This window comes from Bombus impatiens, unplaced genomic scaffold, assembly GCF_000188095.3.
Source record: "Bombus impatiens unplaced genomic scaffold, BIMP_2.2 scf_0565, whole genome shotgun sequence".
In the NCBI taxonomy this organism is placed as follows: Eukaryota; Metazoa; Arthropoda; class Insecta; order Hymenoptera; family Apidae; genus Bombus; species Bombus impatiens.
Window position 1 is genome coordinate 139666 of NT_176984.1, and position 24530 is coordinate 164195.

At 31.4% G+C, this 24530-nt stretch overlaps 3 protein-coding genes across 8 annotated transcripts in view; 1 reads left to right on the forward strand and 2 right to left on the reverse strand.

Moving 5' to 3' along the window:
* Positions 1-37: 37 nt before the first annotated feature.
* On the reverse strand, positions 38-2616 carry LOC100745989 (small ubiquitin-related modifier). Its single transcript, XM_003491468.4, has 5 exons — positions 2480-2616; positions 2293-2361; positions 2130-2207; positions 1691-1762; positions 38-1465 (listed from the first exon to the last, which is right to left on the reverse strand). Exons 1-5 carry the CDS (start codon positions 2492-2494, stop codon positions 1403-1405), a joined length of 297 nt encoding a protein of 98 aa, XP_003491516.1. The 5' UTR covers positions 2495-2616; the 3' UTR covers positions 38-1402.
* A 671-nt stretch (positions 2617-3287) lies between these two features.
* On the forward strand, positions 3288-12820 carry LOC100745870 (protein RER1). 4 transcript variants are annotated; one of them, XR_004462168.1, is made up of 8 exons: positions 3333-3497; positions 4419-4498; positions 4651-4755; positions 4827-4923; positions 5095-5312; positions 5396-5469; positions 11099-12144; positions 12231-12820. XR_004462168.1 is itself a non-coding variant. In XM_012388652.3 (7 exons), the coding sequence occupies exons 2-7, from the start codon at positions 4424-4426 to the stop codon at positions 8322-8324; spliced, it is 591 nt and encodes a 196-aa protein (XP_012244075.1). In that variant the 5' UTR covers positions 3288-3390; positions 4419-4423; the 3' UTR covers positions 8325-8435. The 4 variants fall into 4 exon arrangements, 3 of the variants coding, with proteins under 3 accessions (XP_012244075.1, XP_012244076.1, XP_003491515.2); XM_012388652.3 differs by lacking the exons at positions 11099-12144; positions 12231-12820 and adding an exon at positions 8303-8435 and having other exon boundaries at positions 3288-3390; XM_012388653.3 differs by having other exon boundaries at positions 11099-12820.
* Positions 8834-24530, reverse strand: part of LOC100745667 (diuretic hormone receptor) — a 76472-nt gene continuing 60775 nt past the window's right edge. Inside the window, exons 3-11 of one of the 3 annotated variants that reach the window (XM_024369387.2) lie at positions 23329-23518; positions 18312-18405; positions 14969-15062; positions 14708-14788; positions 13953-14029; positions 12318-12437; positions 11826-12011; positions 10137-10246; positions 8834-9860 (exon numbers count right to left, since the gene is read on the reverse strand). In XM_024369387.2, coding sequence (XP_024225155.1) covers positions 9716-9860; positions 10137-10246; positions 11826-12011; positions 12318-12437; positions 13953-14029; positions 14708-14788; positions 14969-15062; positions 18312-18405; positions 23329-23518 — 1097 coding nt within the window. In that variant the 3' untranslated portion in view covers positions 8834-9715. Of the gene's footprint in view, positions 9861-10091; positions 10247-11825; positions 12012-12317; positions 12438-13952; positions 14030-14707; positions 14789-14968; positions 15063-18311; positions 18406-23328; positions 23519-24530 lie in introns of all 3 variants that reach the window. The other 2 variants (XM_024369384.2, XM_012388651.3) reach the window with 2 other exon arrangements.

Genomic DNA, 24530 nt, shown 5'->3' on the forward strand with positions numbered 1-24530 from the left:
TTTCTGTAACTATTTTTTAAACAATATGTAAAGTAAGTAGAGAAAGATGAAGAATCATTTATTTTCTAGATAATTATTACAAGTAATTTATGCTTTTGGCAGATGCAAACACGTTTTGTGAAATCGATAAAGTTATGTAGATGCAATTTTATCGTAAATCTAACGATTATTACAATATTATTTATATCAAAATCATTTTCTGCTTTTGTTACGAAAATGAGAGTCTAGTTTTTATTATTATTCAGTTATTCTTCTATTTAACAAGTGCTACAAGTTTCATGATAGAGTACTACTAAAGGTAATATAATTATTGTTTTTACTTCTTCGTTCTCATTAAAACATCTATTTAAATTGTTTACACTATTTAAAAAAAAGCGAATGTTGTTTAAACATACAATGAAAGAAAAGTGCCAATTAATGTTTACACCTTATTAATGAAAACAGAAACTATATTACTTATCTGTACAAGAATAAATTTTATTACAATTTGTAAAAATTTTGTCCTGTTAAATCAATGAATAAGTATTTTGTAATGAGGATGCCCGTATAGAATCATATAGCTTCAAACTATATATATCAAAAAATTGTTTAAATCTGTAAGTCTTTGGCCCAATGCTTAACTTCAATATAAATCAAATAGCAGTTTTTGAAAAATGAGAACCTCTTTACTAAAGTTTATACATAAAGTATAACTATACAATAGTCATTTTTATTATGTATAGTGATTTGAAATTTTGTCCTTGTTGTATATAATTTACTGATAATAACATAAAATGAAATCTAAAATAAGAAGTTCTTCAGAAACATCCACATTACTTACATCGAATTAATTTCTTCATAATTTATCCATGAAATGTAATTTTTTGCATACCAGTAATGCATATCTTTTGAAGTAGAAAATACCTTTGTTAATATTAAAATTACATAGAAAAGGCAAAGGGAAAATATTACAATTATCTCTTTTATTATAGACGTACCTTAAACGCAACAATTTTGTTTAAATCATATTCATATTATGTAATATTTACCGTATTTCAATAATGAAATTAAAACTTTCGGAAACTCCCGCGATCTAAATCTATAAATTTGGAAATCCATAGAATGCAAATATATTGCCAAATGTTATTAATAGACAAAACTCACTGTATTTAAGGCATGATTCTTTTTCAGTTGTTTCTTTTTTTTTGTTTTTGCTGGATGAACATATACATTGTATGAAACTGACTGTTGATGGTCCTTAAACTTGCCACGTTACAGGAATGTAGAACTGCACATCAAAATGTTACGTAAAAAACCAAATTACATGTTTCTTTAACATACATATATATATACTGATAAACTTGTCCATTTCTTTACGATAGTCACTTTCACTTTAAAAGATATTGAAACTGAATAAATTTCTTCAGTAGCGACCACCTGTTTGCTCTTGGTATACTTCAATAACATCATCATTTTCCATTTCCAACTAAAAAACAATATTAGTATCATATTATCATTGTACAAAATGGAATTATATTAGCTATAAATGTAATAATAAAATTAATCTAAAAAAAAGATAAATTGTGATAAAATTTTATTCAATTTTAAATTATTTATTTTAAAGGCGTAATGGTAATGTAAGGTAAAGGTGTAGTGAATTCCTACTTCTACAATAGTTAATTAAAAATTTTAAGCTTATATAGAAATTTACCTGCTTTGGTGTTTCGTCGTCATTAATTCTTTTACCATCAAATAAAAACCTGAGTGATGTCATAGGAACACCCTAAATAAAACATAAACATGTTTTAAAATACACAAAGATAATATTACTTTAGGTACTTTCGCAATAAGAGATAAAATTATCACTTTTTTCTATTTTTGGAAGATTAAAAATACTTCCGTAAATTACATTTATAAATATAGGATATATATAGAAATTCATTCAAAACTAAAAAGTCTTCTAGTCGCAATGATGATATAAAGTTTTCATGAACTTTTTAACTTATACTTTTACTGTACACGATTTCAGTTAGTTATCACATGTCATGTAAAAAATAAAATAAGAAAATTTTTGCGCTATCTTTTTTAATAAATTATTTTTTGAAATGCATGACATTTAGAAACACGCTTATTTTAAAAAGTGGACTAACCACACGATCGCTGTACGATTTCTTTAATTTACCCATTTGAGTGGTCATCTTTACCCTAAAGTGAATTTCATTGCTGTCCTAAAAAAAAGAAATTATGAAACCTGTCATTAAACGTTATGGAGCTAAGACGTGAATATAAAAGAATAAGACGGCAACTTCTTACATTTCCAACAACTTTAAGCTTGATGTATTCGGAATTCGCGTCGCCTGGGCCGGCTTCAGGTTTTTGCTCCTAATACGCAAGGTTAGACCGATTAGATTCAAAATATGATTGAACATTCAAATGTTATGTTACATCTATACCACGAAATGTAGGTCAATAAATTGCTCTTTAAAATCGGGAAGCTCACCTGATTATCAGACATGGTATTTAATTAAATATAATAGTTCTTGACCACGCGCCAGAACAGTAACCAAACACAAGCACGCAATATGGCGCCGCACTTTTGTCAGTTTCACAGTCTTCTATTCTAAAAATGAAAATTTTAACGTTGTGTAGTTATTTTCGTTCCAAAAGACATCAGCTTCTGACAGTTCCGCTTAAACATCATCTTTCAAAAGTTAATCATTGTTTATATATCTATATATACTTATATATGTATATATGTATATGAACGCTAGATAAACATTCATCTTTATCAGAATAACAAAATATTATTGTGATAAGACATTCATCAGATAAAATATGACTCTTCTTTCCTCTTCTTATGCTTAACAAGTATATATGTATATATATGTATAAATATATATATATATATACTATGGATTACTTCTATGTTAATCAGTTAATTATATTTGTCTTGTTATGCTTTATGAACACATTATAAATTTGTACGTAAACTTATATTTGCATCGAAAAAATAGCATTTTTCTAAAATTATGTATTATATTCAATAATGTATATCTACAATTATAAAGAATATAAAAATGTCTAAAATTAGAAAAAAGTCATGCCAAACGATTTCGATTTCTTAAATATCTAGTTTTTAACGTTTTTATTATATGTATGTCATTAAGATTATATATTTGCACTTGTTAAAGTTCTTATTGGTTATATAATTATTTTGATAATAAAATAATCAGATAAATATTTAGAACTAATAGCGAATTACTTAATGAAAAAATCACCTCGGTACATGTTACCAATCACAAATTAATGTAAAGCATATAATTCGTTACATAAGAATCAGATTTAATGGTCATATACACTTGAGATACAATACTACCAGGAGATAAGTTGAAACACCTTGCAAATTTTATAGTACGTCTAATCATAGTATGCCATTAATGTTTTGACGTGTTATTTTTTTAACCGAATAAACAGCGAATTAGTCGCGAAAATTGGCTGAAAACATATAAATACTTTAGGTAAATGTTATTCATTTCCGATTTACCTGCGATTTATAATTGAACTCAAGATAATTGTAAAATGAGGAGGTTATGTGCATATCGTTTAGTTTATTTCGTACTTTTCGGAATTTGTGAAAATAGTATTAATTTCTTAAACATGAATGTTTGCACTTTCTTCCCAAAATATATTGATATAGTTAATGAATAGAGGTCTGAAATTTCATGCAAATTTTAAGTTATCGTTTGATATAAGGTTCGATCAAACTATTACTGAGGAAGTCTTAAATTCTAGCAACCTTGAATTCGTTTTTATAATTGATGTTAATAATTTGGTATATTAGCAATGTTCTTAAACTATCAAATCGCATTTGTACATGCGAATTATTATTTATTCGAATGTTCAACAAGTATTTTTCACTTTGATTGAATTTCTTATCTAATTGGATCTGTAACATTTGCCGGAGTTCATTTCAAGACATATTGTATATTTTTTGTTTAGATTTATTTGCAAAAATATATTTAGTAATATAAAAAAGTAATGTATTCATAATGACGATGAAATATTTAATTAGATTTATTAATACAAGCGGAACTTATTATATATATATATATATAATAAGTTCCGCTATATATATATATATATTAATGTCTTTTTCTAATAACTTTTCTATTTACTTTTGTTCTTTACTTTTAAGTTTATGATTTCAGTAAAGTATTTAATATTTAATTCTTTATAGTTATATTTGGTTCTTATCTGTTTTTCCAATTTCATTATTTATTTACATATTTAAGGGGTGAAACTGAAACTATAGTATTTATGTAATAAATAGGAAATGTTGCTATAAGTATGTAGTTTAGTTGAAGATGTTTTAATAGGAATATTGCAATGTACATATGAATTTATAATCATGATTAAAATAAAAATTTTATTGTAAAAAGGTAAAATGATGCAAGATGAGCATCTGGGTGGTCCTCCAAGACGAAATGTTTTTAGTCAAGCAATAGGAAGAATATCACAGGTACTTAGTTATACTTCTTGAAGCTTTATTTTTTGAAATATTTTGTTTTATTGTTAATTGTAGTTCCTAATTGTGCTAATGTGTTAAATATGTATTTAAAATATAATATATATGTATATATTTATTGTTAAATACATGTATTTTTATTACAGTTATATCAAAGATATTTGGACCTTTGGACTCCTCACGTAGTGTCAAGATGGACAGTGGCTTTTTTTCTAGTATTTGTTTTTTCTTTACGTATACTTTTATCAGAGGTAAGTTAAAGCTTAAAATATATTCTCTTCTCTTCTCTTTATAAATTTAAATATATTCTCATACTTTTTAGGGATGGTACATTGTTACATATGCACTAGCAATTTATCACCTAAATTTATTCATAGCATTCCTTACTCCTAAAATTGATCCTGGAATGGATTTTGATGGTAAGCGCATATAAATTTATGAAAATTATTAGTTATTAATATGAAATGAAATTAAATAGAAATTATGATGGTAGAATTTTATTTAGTGAATTATACTTCCATGTAACTTTAGTACTTAAACAAATTTCACTTCCATTTCTACAACACACTTTTAACAGAATTTCTTGATAGATGGCGAAGGACCAGAATTACCTACAAGATCTAACGAAGAGTTTAGACCATTTATTAGAAGGTTACCTGAATTTAAATTCTGGTATTCTGTGATGAAATCTACAATTATTGCTATGATATGTACTATGTTTGATTGTTTCAATGTACCAGTATTTTGGCCCATACTTGTCATGTACTTCATAACACTATTTTGCATTACTATGAAACGTCAAATAAAGGTAATATAATATTAAATATATTGATGAAGTTGAGTAAAAAATATTTAAAAATATAAAATAACGAATTTGAAATTGATTTGCAGCATATGATCAAATACAGATATTTGCCGTTCACTTATGGAAAACCAAGTTACCAGAATCACGAGGATACTTCGAGGTTAATACCTTCAAAGTGAATTGGTGTGAAGTATGTTTGTTGATGGAGGTGCATAAGTGTGTAGATTTCTATTTTCCCAGTACCATGTGAAAAAAAATTTTTGGATTTGAAAGCAGTCAGATTCTTTTATCAATGACATTACATATAAATAAAATCATTGCCTTCTACAAGAAAAGGTTTAATCCATAAAAGGTGTAATACTAAAAGTATAATGTTATATGGTATATAAACTGAATTGTCGTAATATATTTGTATCATAAAACTTGTACAAAGTATTGTTAGGTCTTACATAAAGTGGTCACAATAACAATGTGAACATTACATCAGTTGTTAATGTAATATTAAATTAACATTGGATGTGAAGGAAAACAAAGATAATTCATATATATATTAGGTTTGTAATCTAAACAATAGTACCGTTTTTTTTTTTTTTAGTACATTGTGCTTTTTCGTTATGACATTCCATATAGAAGATTACATTTCTTCTCTTAATTTTTAATATTTTTAAATTTTATTCAAAATTTATCCTGTTGATTCTGTTGTGTAAGATTCAGTTGTGTTTTTGTTGTTAAAAATTGTAATTGCAAACTAGTCTCCTTTTCAGTAACAATAACAATACGCATTTTAACTATCTAGCTTGATAAATTTGTTCTCCACTGAAAAGAAAGTTAAAATCCTTTCGACTGCTTATGGTATATATTTGTAGTTCGTGATAGACGGCATCTAATCATTTTTATTGAATGAATTTATTATCGTAAACAATTTAGTCCAATTTACCGTAACATAAGACATGTTGTCTTAATAGAACTGCGTTCTTACATCGATAGGCATATATTAAATGGTAGTTTAAAACGACAACACATTGAATAACATATACCATTCATGACTCTTCTCTAATTTGTCTCTATACAAATTTGTATATATGAAGTTATTTAATAAACATACACGGATCGCCTGATTCATAGTAAAATAAATGTTAAGTGATAGCGTTATTTAGGGGGTGATTTCTTAAGGTCCAAAGATCATGTATCTGTTACGTTATTTTATCTGATGTTTTACATTGTACCATTTTTACAAATGAAACGAAATTATAGTACATTTATTTACTAAAAATTATCGAATATTTTACAAATTTTATACAAGTTTTAAATTATATTATAATATACACATATATTGCTCAGAAAATTTTTAAATTATATATCGCTTCATGGTTATTAAATGTGTTTGATATTATTCAATATATTTTCATTTTCCTATCATTTTTAGCCTGTTTAATATTAATAGTTTTGGACTGATTAACTTATGTTAAACTTTAATCTGTACAAAATATAAGTTCATTTGATTATATTTCAACGCAAAAATAAAGTTTTACGACATATCAGGTACCATTTCTTCGGTCTTTCACCTCATAGCTACTTAAAAATAATTATCTTCTTGGATCTTTGGACAAAATTTGAACCCCGAGTAACGTACTCTCCTGTTACTATTGGGCATAATATTACTTTATTTTTCTTTTATGCACACATACACACACACATATATATGTGTATATATATATATATTGCTCCAAAGATAATCGAAACGAATTGTTTCTAATACAGTGTCGATCATTGTAATGTTCTTGAAACTTTTTTTATAGATACAAGCACACGCATCACGTACGATATTGTGTAACATGTTTTATAAATCTTGATACATGTAAAATACGATAGTCGGTCATTTGATATCACTAAATAACGTGAAATGGAAAAGTTTGCGATATGTACACGGACTTGGGAATATAGTGATGCCCGACGTTTTACGGAAGTGATTGTTAATAAGTATTTACAATATATTTTCGATACTCAATAAAGCTTTCATGCTTGCAATGGAGTCAAAATAAATAATGTTTTCATTAACAGTTTGTTATAATAATAAATACTTTTTCTCTCTTATTAAAATATTGATACAAATACTTTACTTACTTACAAATACTTTTTTTATTTATATTTCAAAACAAAAATGATATTTAACAAGGACGATCATAAATTTGTAATAGCAACACGATGAAGCTAAAAGATATATTTTCCTTAAACGTATTATTTATTATTGTTTTAATTAATTTTTTTATAATTTTTAAATGTCAATTATGGACAAACGTAAATACCTAACGGTGTAGTAGGCAAGTTTTTGTGTTGAAATAGTTTTTTGTGCGGATATGTATAATATGTTTTCGCATGCAAGGTAACTTAACGGAGTTCATTTACGATTAAAAAATTCTGCCCTTTTTCTTTTCCAAATAATTAAATTCGCACCAGAGATATCAACACATACAGCGATGCTAATGCACGTTTCTGACAATAGAGCTATTTTTAACGATTCTTTTATCCTTTTTTTTAATCGCAATCGAAACTGGGTAGAATAACAGAAAATTTTAATAATAGTACAAAGCAGTTTTCCACTTTTTAACTATAAGTACACATATACGTATATAATAAATATAAAAATATAATAAAATACTTTTAATATATTTATTAATTTATAACATCTATATATTATTATATATTTAGTACATTTATTATTAAACAATAAAATACATTTAAGAAGAAAGTAAAACATATATATGTATATTAACGGTATTTCATTTCTAGAACTATCACCCAGTTTGAATTGCTAATTTCTCTTCCGGAATTTCTTTGTTCTTTTACGCTGCAAACTTTGATTTCAAATTCTCAATTCAGAAAATCGAAATTTTTACGTTTGACGATAATAGAACGACGAAAAAAATCGATAATATACCATAGAAAAAAGGGAGAATAAAAAAAGAATTCTCACGGATTTTTCTTTTTTACAGGAGTCCACTTGTGGAAGTTTGATGATGGGTGTCGTAGAATTTAAACAGGGAAATTGTTTTCCCTCTGATTTGAACGCGTTCGTGTTTCTCTTGAGCTGAACAGACGTGAAACGAAGTAATGAGATTAAAAAAATAATACTTAAAAAAAAAAAGAAAAGGAGAATAAAAAAGAACAGAAGGGAAAATGGAGTAAAGCGAATGTGGAGGAGGCGAAAGTGGCGAGGCACGAATGGAACGTGTGAATGGGCAAGAATGCGAGGCTACCCTTTTCCCAACGAAAATGGTAATTCAAAATAAAAGCATCGATGCATTGTTGTATATCCTCAGATCTTTTTTAATTTCTTCAACCATTCCTTACGACGAATCAATACGATATATTGTTCCCTTGAAAATGACGCTGTTGTGGAGCACTAAAGATCTGAGAAATATTCTTGTGGATTTGTTCGTTTTTCTGTGTTTTAAAACAAATTTTACGATTGACGGGAGAGAGAAATCTAATATTTTTATTTTAGAGATATATCCGGCGTTGTTTTTGTTTGTGCTTTAACAAAACTAGCAGGAGTTTAAGAGTCCTCAGGAGACTTGTTATTTCACAAGAGAAAGATTTTATATTTTATACATTAAATAGTTTGACGCATATATCAAGTACATCTTAGGAAAATATCAATTGTAAAGTTAATTTAATTACCGGTAATTTTATGAATATCTTGGAAATGAGATGGTTGATTGCGAAATTGAAAATGAAAACTAAAAACAAAACTAAAAAGATCGAATGTCGTCACTTTTTCCAAAGCATCGTTTTATTTCATTTGTTTCCGCGTATATTACGTGTATATTTTGGCAATGAAAGAAAGAAATCGTATCAAAAAAAGGAAATTTAATCATCCATTCACAATCAATTTCTATCATATTACAATGCAATTAATTTATACAAATACTATATTGAAAAAATGCTAATTCCAGAATAATAGAAATTAGTTTTATTTTGAAAATGAAAAAAGGCGAAAACATATTAAAAAGTATAAATCATAATATATAAATATGTTTAACTTTTTAATTTCCATTATTTTACGAACAATTCTGTGACAAAGTATGACTACTTCCCTTTCGTTTCCAACATTTGTAAAATTCATAACAATCAATTTACTTTCTTATACATATTCTTGCTCAAAATATTTCACACTGGCAAACGTAAACCTCCTTCAAATAATAAATAACAATTCTCCATCTTCCCAAATAATTATTTCTTCCTTTGACGATCAGATGAAAAGAAAATGACACTTACAAGCAAAGAAAGAAGATTGGTATCTCTTAGACCTTGATTTGCTTAAGAATATTTTTTCAAAAGAAGAATGTTTAACAAATTCTTCGATAATGGTTCTAATCGGTCCATTGGCGAGATCAGAATCGTTCCTATTCGTTCAGATCCTCCGAGATAGCCTTTTTCGATTTATCTAGGAATGTGGTCGTCGAGTTTAATCCTATTACGGTTGTTGTGGTCGTCTCGCTTACGGATGAATCCCTTTTTCTGTATGGGTTTGACGGTGGGCAGTACAATCTGTAAATTTTCACCATTAACGACTTCGAAAAGCGATTAACCATTCTAAATCGTCCCCATTTATTAAGCGTTTTAATTTTCTACAGTTCTTCTAAATTAATCATTAGATGCGCAACAATCACGTGAACGCAGTTTGCATAGGAAGTTTCGCTGATTTCTTCGAACGAAATATTGAGTGACGAAAGAACACAAAAGAAAGTTAAATAATTAAGCAATAAGGGAATAGAATACCTTATACTCTCTGTTCTCGAACGGGGAGACCAATTGTTATAATACCTTCTTTCTGTGTCCAGATCGCGAGCTGTTGCCCATCGTTCGATATGGTGTTTCACTGTGTTTTGAACCTCGGTGTTTAGAAAACAGTAAAATAACGCGACGAACAGGCCCTGAAAATATCAAGTACTCGTTAAAGTATACTATGTGCATTAAGATGATTTTTAATCTTTGACGTCGAAGCTTTTCTTTATCTTATCGTGTAATTTGCCAGAGAACTGTTTCTCCATCCTTTTAAGAATTTAATTTATCTTTTCCTAATCTATTCTTTGAAATTCGTAATACATACAAATTTTCTTTATTCCTTCTCTCCCACTCTCCCACTCTTCCTCTCTCTTTCCAAGATAAGGAAACTAAGGATGCATAGTTCCTTTCGAAGTATTTTATCCATTTAAGCTTTGAACTTTGATGTTGAAAAGTCGATAAAGTAACTTTATTAAAAAAGAAACTTTGCAGAAGATACTAATGCGTGCGATTACTTTATCGGTAGCTTGAACATGCGTTTATCAAATTACGGGTTCCTACGTATTCTGTTTTATATGAAAGTTCTGTGAATATCAGATTCTTTTAAATATGCTTGGATCGACGTGGCTTTGAAGCTTGCCATCTCAAGATAAAATAAAATAACCAAAGTAACAAGATTTATGGAAGAATATAAACTTTGTAACTTTACCGCGTATTTTGTAAGGGACTCGTATAGTTTTTTATGGATCAAATCTACGGAGAATAGAAAATTCTTTTGGATAAATACTTTCCAAATATTTGTTAATACGGTGTGTAGGAAAACGTTTTGAATAAATATTGTCTTAATGTTTTGATGCGAAAATTTCATTTTCGTTTGAAAACTTCCTTTCCCAAATTTTTATTCAGGAAATTTCTAACTATCTGTGGAGTGTTCTGTTTCTTGTATTAGTCTACGTTACTTTATAACAACAATTTACGACATATGTTTCTTATCGTTGCAGACGGAAGTCCTGGCACTAGAAAAATGAGAATAAAATCATCTCCAGGAGGAAGAGATAATAAGAAGTGAGAGATTAAAATTTCTCGTGTCTGAAGTTGTGAATACCGACGAACCAACAAATTTTTTCTAATTCGAGCAATTTCGCTTTCAAAAACTCAATAGCGTTTCCTCGATTATAAATTTTGTCAAAGAGGAAGAAAATTACCGCTTCTTGATCGAATATATGGATTAATTAATAGAGGGTTACTCGAGGTTTGGTAATGTATAAACGAGTGCAAAATCTGTGACATATAATTTTTAAATAATATTACATTCGAATACGTATAAATATATACGTATAAATTAACATAGATTTTAATTTTTTCATTGCGTAATAAATTTTAAGAATAAATTGTATCGTGTTATAATATTCTACGATGGGTTTGACAAAGGATAAAACTGTCCTGGAATTTTTTATTTATAATTCTATAATTAAGTTATGTTCTATCGAAAATACGCAAGTGTTTGCATACATTTACACGTTAGGGTACAAAGAAACGTTCAAATAGACGAGATACGAGATAAAGGGAATAAAGGGAAAGCAACGGTTACAGAGAGTCCACGGAAAGAAATGCATCCATGTTTCATCAAAAGGAAGAGTAACGCGCTACAGATGAGACCCTTTTCGAGATTTTATACAGTGAGGCAAGCTAGTTCTTGTAACGAGATATATCTTTCAGCTGCATTACCTGTGAAGAAAGGAACGCGGCTCGAGTGTAAGAGAATGCATTAGCAACCTGACCCTCCGTTGGTCCCGTCAGTACCAGCACGTAAGTTACTCCAAGGAGAGGTATCAACACGAGTAACGCTTTACTCGCCTTTCGATACTGCTGGGTTTCTGCGTTCGTCGCTGACCAGAGCTTTGTTATCAGCACCTGCAACGAAGAATCGTTGTAACGACGATTAGACAGAGGAAAGTTTAGATGGAGAATAAAATAAAATAAAATAAAATAAGTAGAATTGTACTTCTGAAAGATGGCGATGATTGATAGAGATAAAATTTAATGGGTATCATATTTTGTAAAATAATGTGTTTAACTATAAGTAACATTCGCTTACGCTTTTACCATAAAATCTAATTGTTTCACTGACAGGGCTTCGTTGCTGACGATCGTGTTGTTGATGTTACCTCAGATGTTAAAAAAAGAGAAAAAATCGGCCGTTTCAGTATATGTACTCACCCACATTATCATGAAAAGAAACATCACGTTGATGCATAACACCAAAATAGCGGGGGCTTGGTAGAACCAGTCGTAAGCATGTGACACCATCCAGGGACAGTGCTTGCCCAATGCAACTTCCTGTGAACATTGTTGGCTACAGTGCTACTGGAAACTAAGCCAATTCTCGGTTAACTTTATTAGCAAATGTCGCGTCGTTCAGTTTCTTTCCCTCATGGTTTCTTTCAGCTCGTTGACTTTATCTATTTACTACGTAAGACGTCGGGAAAGTTTTGCTGTACACCGAGAGAAGCAGATACAGATGCATGAGTCTCTTTCCTAGGAATTAAACGCTCAATTTTAAACCGCTGGGGAGCGAATAACGACTCGGAGCATTGGACATTGCGTAACATAAGTTACTTAATTATAGACATGTTGGATTGTTGGAAACTTCTCTTGGAACGTAAAATAACTAAAAAAAAAAAAAAAAAAGAAGAAAGGTCTATGTAATATTTTATCTTCGATTGAAGAATTAAAACTGAACCGTGGGAACACGGTTTCAACAAAGGTGAAAAGTCCTTAATTAAATGCGTTTGCTGACGTACATCCCTTGAGAATATCTTTCCCTCTTCCTGTTACATCGTATCGACTACTCTTCTTTGTCCTTATTTTTCGTCCACATCGCGTACCTCGCCGGTATGTTAACGCGGATCGTGTCTCGAAACCTACATTACGATATTTTTCGATATTATCGGCATTCATAGCAGGAAATTAGGGTATCGTCGAAAGTTTGAGGATCTTGGTGTCACGTATTCTCCCTGATCATATAATACAATAAGTCGCAAAAATATTCATATTGTCAATTGTCGCCCTCGATAGATAAGAATTGTAAAATATATAGTGTAAGAATAACATGAATCTTTCACAGTCGGCAATAAGGGTAGTATGAATACTTATGTGAGTCATTATAGTACGTAGTATGAGGCGCGAAGCACGTATTATGTATATTTCTTATATCTTACGGTTTTAAAATACCTGTAGAGGACTTGTGTAGAGGAGGTTGATCGTGACATTTATATGACGAGATCGCTCGTTGTTGAAACCGTCATGTGTATTTTAAAATAGTTAATAAATAAGTACAGATAATGTTCGCAAAGACGTTCGTACTAACGGATTCGCTAAGACAGCGTATAAGTCGCAAAGTAAGATCGCTGATAACTCGTTGATAACTGACAGACACTCGGTAGATACTGTTTCGCGCGACTAACTGATAACTGATAAATAACTGAAATCCTTACGATCAACTATCCTCTACACAAGTCCTCTACATTGGTGACCCCGACGAGATTTGAACACGACCAAACAATTCAACCATACAATCGTACTCTACAAGTCTCCAAATACCCGTATTAATTAATTTAATTTCGTAAGATTTCACCTTTTGTGAAACGCGATGGAACTCTGTGAAGAACGATTGCTTCGACCACTCCAGGTACAAAAATATTCAGATGAGAAAAAGATAATAAATAAGTTGATAATAAAATAATAATTCCGACGTATAATAACGCAATAGATATTTCAATTCGTTCTTTTCTAGTTATCTAGTCTTTTTAGATCTTTTGTTCATATTCGAAGTTTATGTAAATTTTCTCGTACCTGATTTGGTTGGATCATGATACTTTGATCCAACGATTTGGCGATACCCCACATGGTGATGAAGAGGACTGGTATTCCTGGAATTATAATACGGCATACTTAAAAACACAATAGCTTTTTGCTAGAAAAATTTGTTCACAGATTAAGATTATTGCAATCGATAACAATAAAAAATTATATAGAAAATTTCAGACTGTGTGAAGTAAGACAAATTTTAGAGAGCAAAGATAAACAAATTTTTTTTCCAAATTTCGCATAGTCGGATTGTACGCATGCTTCGGTGACTAAATCGTTCTTTTTCTGCAACGGGGATACGTTGCGAATTCAAAACAGTCGATATTGATTTTTAGTTCATCGAGTCGAAGCATAAAATCCTGATTATTAAGATTCTCTGCGCTTCGAATATGAATTTCACGGAAAGTCACAGTATGAACGAATATGTATCTTCCGCTGAGTGAGAAAAGAAATATTAGGTTGGTATATTTGGAATACCGAATTTTAAAATCAAACTTTCCTTATACGCAGTTTCTCTTTTATTTATTTCAGCGCCGAGCGTGGTCATTCGTTAAAACGTAGCTGTTCTCAAAATACATAATACCAGAGTAATAAAAATTATCAATTCCAGACATTAAATTTATGTTCCCGGTAAAACTTGCTCTACAAAGAATACAAAGTTTGCACGGTGTTTCTTCGTTGATCCGAGTTACCGAGTGAGTAGCAGTGCTTTGAAGAATAAAAATGATGTGAAACTTTACCCCATCCTATAACAAGACACAGCTTCAACTTGATATTATCGCCTGTGAAAGTCTTGACGACCAGTAGGAACAGATACAGGCCTGAAATAAAAATACATAATTTACATATAATTTGTGTAATTTACAATCATTGATACGAATAACAGATTATTTAAATAATTTCAAGGTCACGAATAAAATTATTCGATACGAAAAATAATAAGAAGGAATGTCGCGATTCGAAATCCGAAATTGTAATATCGACAGACCGAATCAGATTACCTTCTACGAACATCCAAAAGTAATTAGTCAATTGGAAATAATTCAGCAGAGACAGGAAAACGATACAGGTTGGCACGTCCGGTTGCATGGACACCTGGAATAATTGTTCAATTTAAAAATTAAGCTGAACGATGATCCAACGCTCTCGTACAACTCGACGGGATGTTCCATTTTGCATTTATGCAAAAAGAAAAGAGTAAAAAGAGAAAAATTATCTATGGCATGCGTGTGCAAATTTTATCATCCGTAATGAAAAATTGTATTTCTATACGCGTATAAGCACCTACATAAAACATTTTAATTTACATATAAATGTAGTATCGTATCTAGGGTAAACATTTTATCTTTCTTAATGGAACCTCGTGTTTCTGTCCGACCTGTTATATTTTAATCCAGTATAATTGAATGTGTATACATTTTTCAATTTTTTTAAAACGGGAAACCAACTAAAATCATATACCTATCGTATCGAGGTACCATATTAAACATTTGAGATATCATCCTAAAAAATGAATTTTTATATTTTCTCAATTTCTTTCGTTTCTATAAATGAAAGACAAACTGTAGAGCATATTATTTTAATCTACGAATTTCTGTGATTTAAAATTGAATAAAATTCTGAGTATTATTATTTCATTTTCAGTTGCAGTAGTTGCAGATGAACTAAAATAATCCCGTATATGGAGCGCATTATCTTCATTTATAATGGTGTCTATATTAGGGAATAAGTATGAGTTAAACAAAATGGAAACGAGGAAGAGAAAAAGAGTCGAAGGAGGTCGAGTAAGTCATTAGAATTTCTTAGTGGTAAATCAATAATAGGAAAGCGTTGGTTTCGGAGTGTGTAGTATATATTAGATAAATTTTATAATAATTCATTTTTCTAATTCTATTATGTTCTATTTCTTTCTATTTGTCTATTTATTTCTCTATTTCTGTTGTATTTTTTCGAAATTTGCAACGATAGAAAAACACAATATATCGGAGATGATCTAATTATATAATAACAATAAAACACTTGTATGATTTTACAAACTGTAAAATTTCTTTTACAGTTGATACGATATTTCTTAATGAAAAAATCAACTGGAAGTATTTTCTACCACAAAAACCTTATCACCTTTAACCGAAACATTTATTTTTTCCTCGTTACACGCATTCCTCCTATGTGACGGCCACATACAGAGGGAAACATGGTAGAAGAATTGGAAATTAAAAGCAGCCCAGTGAATTGAATTTTACGTGAGGCCAATTTCACCGTAACCATTTCATCGTTCGTATTGGCCTTTTAATTATCGAAAAACCAAACGCGCATCGACTATTCCGCAGGCGTAATTAATTTTCCTTTCTATCGGTTCGTTAGCGCGTTACCAGAGGTTTTGCGACCGATGAGCAAACACATTTCTGGTTCCTCGTCGGTGAAGCAAAACGCTATTCGACTAATTTAGCGACGCGATACCTCGTCCGTGCCTGAAACAGTTTAGCTGTTTCTCCTGGCATAATATTTTAAGTTTCTTTTAGCACGATGATTCTGTATTGGAGATAAAGCAAAAAAAATTTAGTTTTATTCGGCTGTACGAGAACAGACTTTCATTGAAATTGTAACTACAAAGACAGCATATAAAAAAGCATCAGAATGTTCTCGAAGTATACGAAAAAGATTCTCGTTAAAATTTCTGTACTAAATATTGCAATAATAATGTATTGTAACGCGTTAAAATGTGGTTGAATTTGACTATAAAATCTTTGAAGAATTGCGATTGTATCAGATTTTATTGTAAAATCTTATGCAATTTGTATTTGTGGAAAGTTTGCGATCAAATCTCACACGAAGAATTCTTTCGTGGAAGTTTCATTCAAGAAGTTTGAAACGAATCTTCGCTTCAAGTTCAGCGTATGGAGTGTAAAATTGAAAGTTTCCTCTTTTGATAATGTCGCTATGACAAGTATAAGAAATGTTTGCTTCGAATTCCGTGTAACGATTGGAAAAGTTGATGGAAGAAGAAATTGTGAGGGTAAAAATATTAAGCAAATCCTTGGAATCTTTCTTTAGAATTTCTTCTCTCTCAGTCATACAAAAACTTAGGAACCACGTCAAAGTATGCAACTTTTTTCGCGTGATAACTTGTGAACAGGAAAATACTTAAACTTAAAAATTGGTATCGTTCACCTTTATTGGGAAAATGGTTTCAATCGACATAAATCAAAATAAATTTAGGTTGAAAAAGCTGGACGAATTTGCCCTTCTTCTTTCTAAATTTCATGGAAAAATTTAATATACGAGGTTTTCTTCCAAAGAAATATTCTAATTTTACATTTCTGCAATAAGTGACGGCATTCTAGTTCTCGTCATTTTGTAGGTCAGGTTTTGTAGATAGTTTTTATCCGAAAGTAATAAGCCTTTCCATTTCTTTTCTACGTCTGTTCTCGAGAACAAAAGGATTCTGTGATAAAGAAGAAAGTGGAGCTCAAAGAACAATTATTTCGAGCAAATATAATCTTCCGTTTTATAAAGGCAAAGTGTTAACGATAAGAATGCTAAATTTCATTTCTTCCATGAATTAAAGGATGTAGGTGGCTATCTGATTACATCAATTGGTTTTTTCATTTAATACTTTATCGTTCAACCGCACTATGTGTATTGTTTCTACCTAGTATACACATACGTTTATACAAAATAATAGTAGTATAACTACGTTTGTACAGAGCGGAGCGGTAATCGTAGCGTATCGAACAGGCAGTGGTTTTACATGAAACAATAACAGAAAAGATTGAAATAATATTTTTTCACACGAGGTTTCGCTTTCGAGAAAATCGGTTTTAGAGGTTTGACAACTGTATTTTAATTTTGCTAATTCCGAACTGAACAAGAGTAAATAATCGACAGGGGTTTAAACTACATTGGGAAATAAATAAAAAATGTAGAATATCATCTTTTCAGAAGGTGTTACATTTTCGAGAAAAAGAAATTTGGAAATATATCATGCGCGTGTATCAGACCAGTTCGTAATTAAACACATTTAAATCTTATTTTCTTGAAAATGGAACTTTAAACGAACAAATATTTTCACAGGTATAATAACCTTCCGTTTATTGTTTACTCATACCTAACCGATACTTAGGCAAGTTAAAGTATACTCGACAAATTTCTAAGTTGGATTTTCCCAGAAGCGAAGCGCCGTATGAAAAGTTTTATTATATTTTCGATTATCTTTTCACGTAGCATTGCTTCCTGCTCGATTGTATTACGATTACCGCAGCATCCTGTATACATTTAATAAATAAAATTAATTACTCAATAGTTAAAGAGTTTCAGAGGATATTGTGTTTTCCGTGAAAATACCTGCATCACGTTGTTTAGAATCCACATCAGGTCTGCAAGGATGTAGGTAAACATCAAGTTCGTGTGTATGTTGTTTCTGATGCATCTGAGTTCCCTGAAACAGAGTTAACGATTTATCAAGTAATTTTTGCGGTCTTTTGCTACATTGCTCGTACTGCTCAATATTCTTTAGAACGAATGATAAAGTTTTCGAAAAATTATAGGTATATGTGGATTAAATAATTAGTTAAGAAAAGTTTCGATTCATCTTATTTCTGTTTTTGTAAAAGGATAAATGGACAAAATAACGTACAACAAAGGCGAATGAATACAAGTAAAAATATCGTCCATAATTATGATTAGACGCACTTTGTAACTAGTTTCGTAGAAACTGGCAAACCTGTACATGAATCACCGTGACTCTTTGCGGACACAGTTCGAAGTTAAGCAGTCTGTGATTCTGTGTTAAACGAAATTACGATAATCAAACTAGGTTCTAACTGACCCGACGTAAACGAAACGATGCGTCTGTCTTAATAACGAAGACATATTTGCTCCAACAAACAAGTAATAATTTATAGCGAACTTTTTACAAACAGACTTGATAGTTACGTATATGTAATATAATATTTGTATATATATATAAAAATGTATTTTTGTATATATATAACATTTAAATGTAAAAAACATTTTATTATACTATGCAGGGTGAGTCGGAAATTGTAGTACAACGGGACACGACATGCTTGTACGTGAAAAAATTAGTCGAAAGTGGATAACATTTTTTCACGTAGAATCATCTCTTGTCCAGTTATACTTCCGCACCATTCTGTACAGATATAACGATGACCAACACCATAATCCAATATAGAATTTTAATAACAGTATTACACGCGTAGAGAAGTCACTTGCCGCCGGTGACAGCAAGTTTGTTAGCTTGTTATTAATTTGTTAGTTGCAGTGGCACTAAACAGAAGTTTACATTGCGTCGATGGCTTCAGCCAGCGAATAACTTTGAAAATTTGTTTGAGTTTCGTCGTTTCGGTTGGATCGTTTCTCTCTTGCAATTCGTAGCATACGCTGGGACATTGTACAGTGCACTTTTGAAGGCCAGCAACGTATGGCCCGCGTGCGATGCGATTTACTTCCATGCGATGTATAATAATTCTTGAATTTGATAGATATGTGACGCTCGTGGATCGCGCTGTTTCGCAAGCAACGTTTCACCGGCACAATATTATGGAAATAAAGGTGAGACGATGATTGCACATTGAATTTCCGGTGAATATCAGGTCGGTGAGTTTTAACGTAGTTCGACCTCAGTTTTATCACTGGCAAACAAGAGGTAAAGCGGCGCGATGTGCAGTCGCTGAATAATTTCAGTAGAACAGCGCCGAATTAGTCAGACGTCGCCAAATACACCTGGGACAGCCTAGTTGTTTAGATCATAGTCCCTATTAAATTTCATTCCTCTGAAGTTTGAACTTGATTAGTTAATTAATAACGTTTATTAAATTTCGTTTCATTATTAATTATAGTCAACTGTATTCGTTCGAAATACTGAATGAATGAAGTGCGTTTTATAATTACAAAACAACTTTCAATCTTTATAGGTTGCTTTATATCTTTTTGTAGGAAGTTAATTAAAATACTGATAAAAAAATACGGACGTAAAATGATAATACCAAATGTTAACCCTTAACTTACTCTTCCAACCTACATTTTCGAAAGAAATAACTCGAAACATGCACGTTCTTGTTCCAGAACAATACAGTGGCGATGTTATAAAATAATCGGACAAAATCGGTCAGGATTAACATTTACGTGTACGAAGGGATAAATTTGGTTCCATACGTTCGAATTGATTGAATTTATTAAATCGCATCGGTCGCCTTTAGACTAATGGCCGATACACAATTTCACGTCGAACCTCTCTTCCCCGATTAAGTTTTATTCCAGCGCATGATTTAAAGCAAATTGTTCCGTGCTGTGCTTTTAACAGCAGCCATTGCCTTTCAACCGCCACGAGAGTGCTTCGATGCGGTCGGTCGCAAAAACGCGATTAATTATTAAGCGAATATACGATACATACGCGACAATGATTGATACGAAAATAAGGAAATACAGCCGTATCGAATACTTGAAACAAAATCCGCTCGTGGTGATGTAAAAATCTCTGATGTCATCATGTGTTTGTTTCGTTTCCTTTTCTTATCGTTCGATCGATACAAAAGTCAGTCATCGGTCTGGATCAGAATCATTATTAATGTTTTCGCAATCCTTTCTCTTAATGACTAAATATAAAGATAATACTAAAGGTGATCTTATTAAATATTGATATGTCGTTAATATAATAAATAAGTTATTGTTCGAATACTATTATTTATAAAGTACATGCTTGGATAATAAATGGATAATAAATGATATTTCAGTGTTATTTTACTTATAAAGCGGAAGTGGATACGGTGCAGCTACTTCTTCATTCCGTGCAATAACTCCTACGATGAGAAGAAACGAGGAAAACAGACTTCTCGCAGTATTAAAAGAATATCGTGTCTCACAGAGTAGAAACAGAGCGATATAATAATATATTTATTTAAAGCACAGCGTCGTTTCAGACGAACAGAATTAACTAGGATGTTTTCAGATAATTTTCTACGAAACGTTCCAAATTAATTCGGAGATAGGCCATCAAGAAAATATGATAACTGTTGATCTTCTTTCGTGTTCTCGTTAAAATGGTGAATAAACAGCTTATTCTCTTCCTCTTGCTCGAGATCTTTTCGTTTATTTATTAAGGCTCCATTTATTAAGTTAATTATGTTTTTTTCTATTATATAATTTATTTATTCATTATATAATAATTTATCATATTTTGAGTTAGAAAAACGCCTGTCATGCAGGAAATAATATCTTTCACGTCGTTAATCTTGTGGCAGAACGTTGTGAAATAAAATCTAAATTAATAATTGAAAAACATGTATAAAATCGAGCGTAGATTGGTTTAATTAAATATACGATAGTTTTGTTGAAACCAGGTAGAGTTAACATTGTATTTTGAGAAAACTGATGTTTAGTGTGCATGAGTCTAATATATCCGCCGGAAACCACAGATTCACCACGGAAGTGCGTTTCAATCCTAGATACTCTTAATAAAATATCCCGTGTTCCGTACATTCGAGCACTATACCGAGTTTCATATTACCTTCCTTGCTCTGTATTTCTGAAATTCCTCTTTGCTACATAGATTTCGGTCTCAGAACTTGATAAGAGCTGGTTACAAACGACTCCAATGACGACTGTTTTGATTAAGATAAATAAAGATATATAATACGTACATTAGATTCTAATTAATTTTTGTACATTATACGCTAATAACAATACCTTGAATAAATTTCTTTATCATATTTAAATCTCACGTAAGAAAAATTAGAGGAATTTGTAAGAAACGACCAAAATTCAGCTACAGAATCGAAGCTTTTACAATCGGTTTGTGGATTCTATCTTTCGACCATTGCATTAGCCTGAAGTATCCCTCAGTAAGCCTTACTTCCAAGTGAAACCATTTGCTTTCATGGAAATATACGCTGGTGTATGCTGTTTCTTGGAGATAAATGAAAGTAGGAGAATTGAAGAATGAAGAAATAGGATTCTGTCGAGGGTGATCCGCGCGATAGGAAGCTTCAAAAAATTGATCTGAAATTCTATGTAAAGTAAAACCGAGGGATGATACATATACAGCATATATTACAGTTGCATTTTTTCATCTTTCCTTTTTCCCCATGCCCCTTTCTACTTTGCTCCGTGAGTATAGTATATGTGCTTTGTCTGAATATCTAAATTTCGTATCTCATCTGGATTTTCACGATAATATTCGAGGATTCACTAATAAACATCTACCAATAAATCCCTCAACTTCTCATCTACTGTACGCATTATATTAATTGAAAACTAATATTACATTTGTTTATAAAGAAAGTAATCACCATCCTTCACCCAACGAAATAAGAACAAACATTACGATTAAACCACGTTCAAAAAGTTCAATCCGACTTGTCCTAGATGCTCTTTGAAAATTTCATTTATACTATTTCCATAATTTCACTTCTTCCATGCTCAGCCCATAATCGTCCCTTTACCGAATCGAAAACCGTAACAATGGTTCGTTAAATTTATCTAAATTCGATCTACTTTTCGATCAAATTCCAGTATCACGAACACGTTTTGTTTGCGAATCTGGAATTTTACGCTTCCTCTATTTCGCAATTCCATTCTCCCGTAAAACCCATTTTTGTGCTCGAATAATAATCCTTCAAAGCTTATCTTTCAGTTACATTCGAACTTTTATCCCACGGACGGTTGCTTTCATCCAACGACCGTTGGTTTTATTTAACGAATAGAAAGAATGCGTTATAAGGTTTGCTCCATTTTGCGAGGCTCCATTTCCGCAGGCGATGGAAACACAGCACCTTTCAAACGATGCGGTTAATAAATGATCAGAATTGCGAGTGCCAGGTGAAACGTCGTTTCCCTGCTCGTTAACGTGCACAGGGCAAAAAGATACTATCGCGTTTCTTTGAACATGCCGATCGACCTATGCATAGAAGGCCGAATATTCGTTTACGAATATTTTTCATCGATTTCACGGTGTACCGTACATGCAAATCGCTATCATACTACGTTAAAATTCCAAGTAAGATCTAATCTATATGAAAATTTCGAAGCCTCTTATGGGTCTCAAGACGATTCTCTCGCATTAAATTATAACGATAGTTTAGTAATTATATAAATATAGTTTAGTAATCTATTTATTAATAGTCTATAATAATAATTTTTCTTTCCACGAATCTTCTCACACTTTTAATAAGTTCAAGACGAAAATCGTCTACTCGGAAATAAAGAGAAATCTCTTAATTGTAAATGTTACATATATTGTACAATTTGGTTTCTTTTTACGTTTCTGGACAAGTATCAGCTTTTACTAATATTCTACTAGTATTCTGAAGTTTCTAATAAATGCAAAACGAAAATCACTTACTTGCAATAAAGAAAAATAGAAACGGCGATGACCAGTGTAAACAAGGAGATGCTGTATCCAACGAAGTAGATTGTATTTGAAATAACCTCGACACTGCCCTCGATCTCTGGCACGCGGAGATCTCGGCAGAGGCTGTAGTTGGTATAGTTGCTCCAATTACCGTCTAGCCTGCACCAGCGACTCGCGTTCTCTGCAAATGATCCGAATTAGTCCCATTAGTGTTCACGAATTTAACATCCCGTTTTTCTATCTAGGAATACGTAATTACTTTATCACGGAAGCACTCGGTGGGATTTGAGTACACGTGATGTAAAAATTGAAGGACTATTTCCCACGAGAGAATAAACTCAAAGTAGATCGGTTTTACGGGCAAAGTTCGAGCAATTTAGTCGGGTGAATTGGAATTACCGTAGAGATGACCTTACCCGGTTACCTTTGATCTTTCGTAATCGAAGTATTTGGCGATAGAAATGAGTTGCAGAAATGATCTGTATTATTAGATCACGTGTCATTGAAATATTCAAGTTGTATTCAAATCGTTGTTTTTACATTTCATATCTTTTGTGTGTACTCGGTATTTTTTCAAAATAATTCTTTAAGTACACGATTCTTTTAAAATATCGCGTCTTTCGTCAACGTAACTTCCACACGATTTAGCGTACAACTACAAATTTGAAAAGAAGACTAACAAAGCGTGATTCTCTCTTTTAAATATCACTTAAGTGTATAAAAATCCGCAGCCTTTCGTTTCTTATAATATAAATGTGATACTCCAACGGTGACGCCTTCCGACTTTTAAGAGTTAAATATAAATGCGATAAGCTCGGTGACTACGTGCCCAGCGGTTGAAATCGACAGATTTTCGAGGCAATAACGCTGATATTTGCGGAACCGCAACGAATGTCGGTCGCCTGGCATTATTCACGATCGCCAAAAGAAAGTGCTTGCATTAGTCGATAAGACTATGGAAGAAAGGTCATTCGCGAAAGAGCATGCAAACGAGTTTCTTAATTTACACGAGTTACGGGGTCTTCGCCGTTCTTCCGAGTCGATAATTAATGAACGACAGCTACTTCGTCACGCTACGACGAATTTAACGTTGCGTTTTATTCAGTCTGCCTATATTTAAGTTTCCACGTTAACGCCGTGAATTAATTATCGAGGCCTTTCTGAATACTGTCAAAGTAATTTCCAGCGTGAGC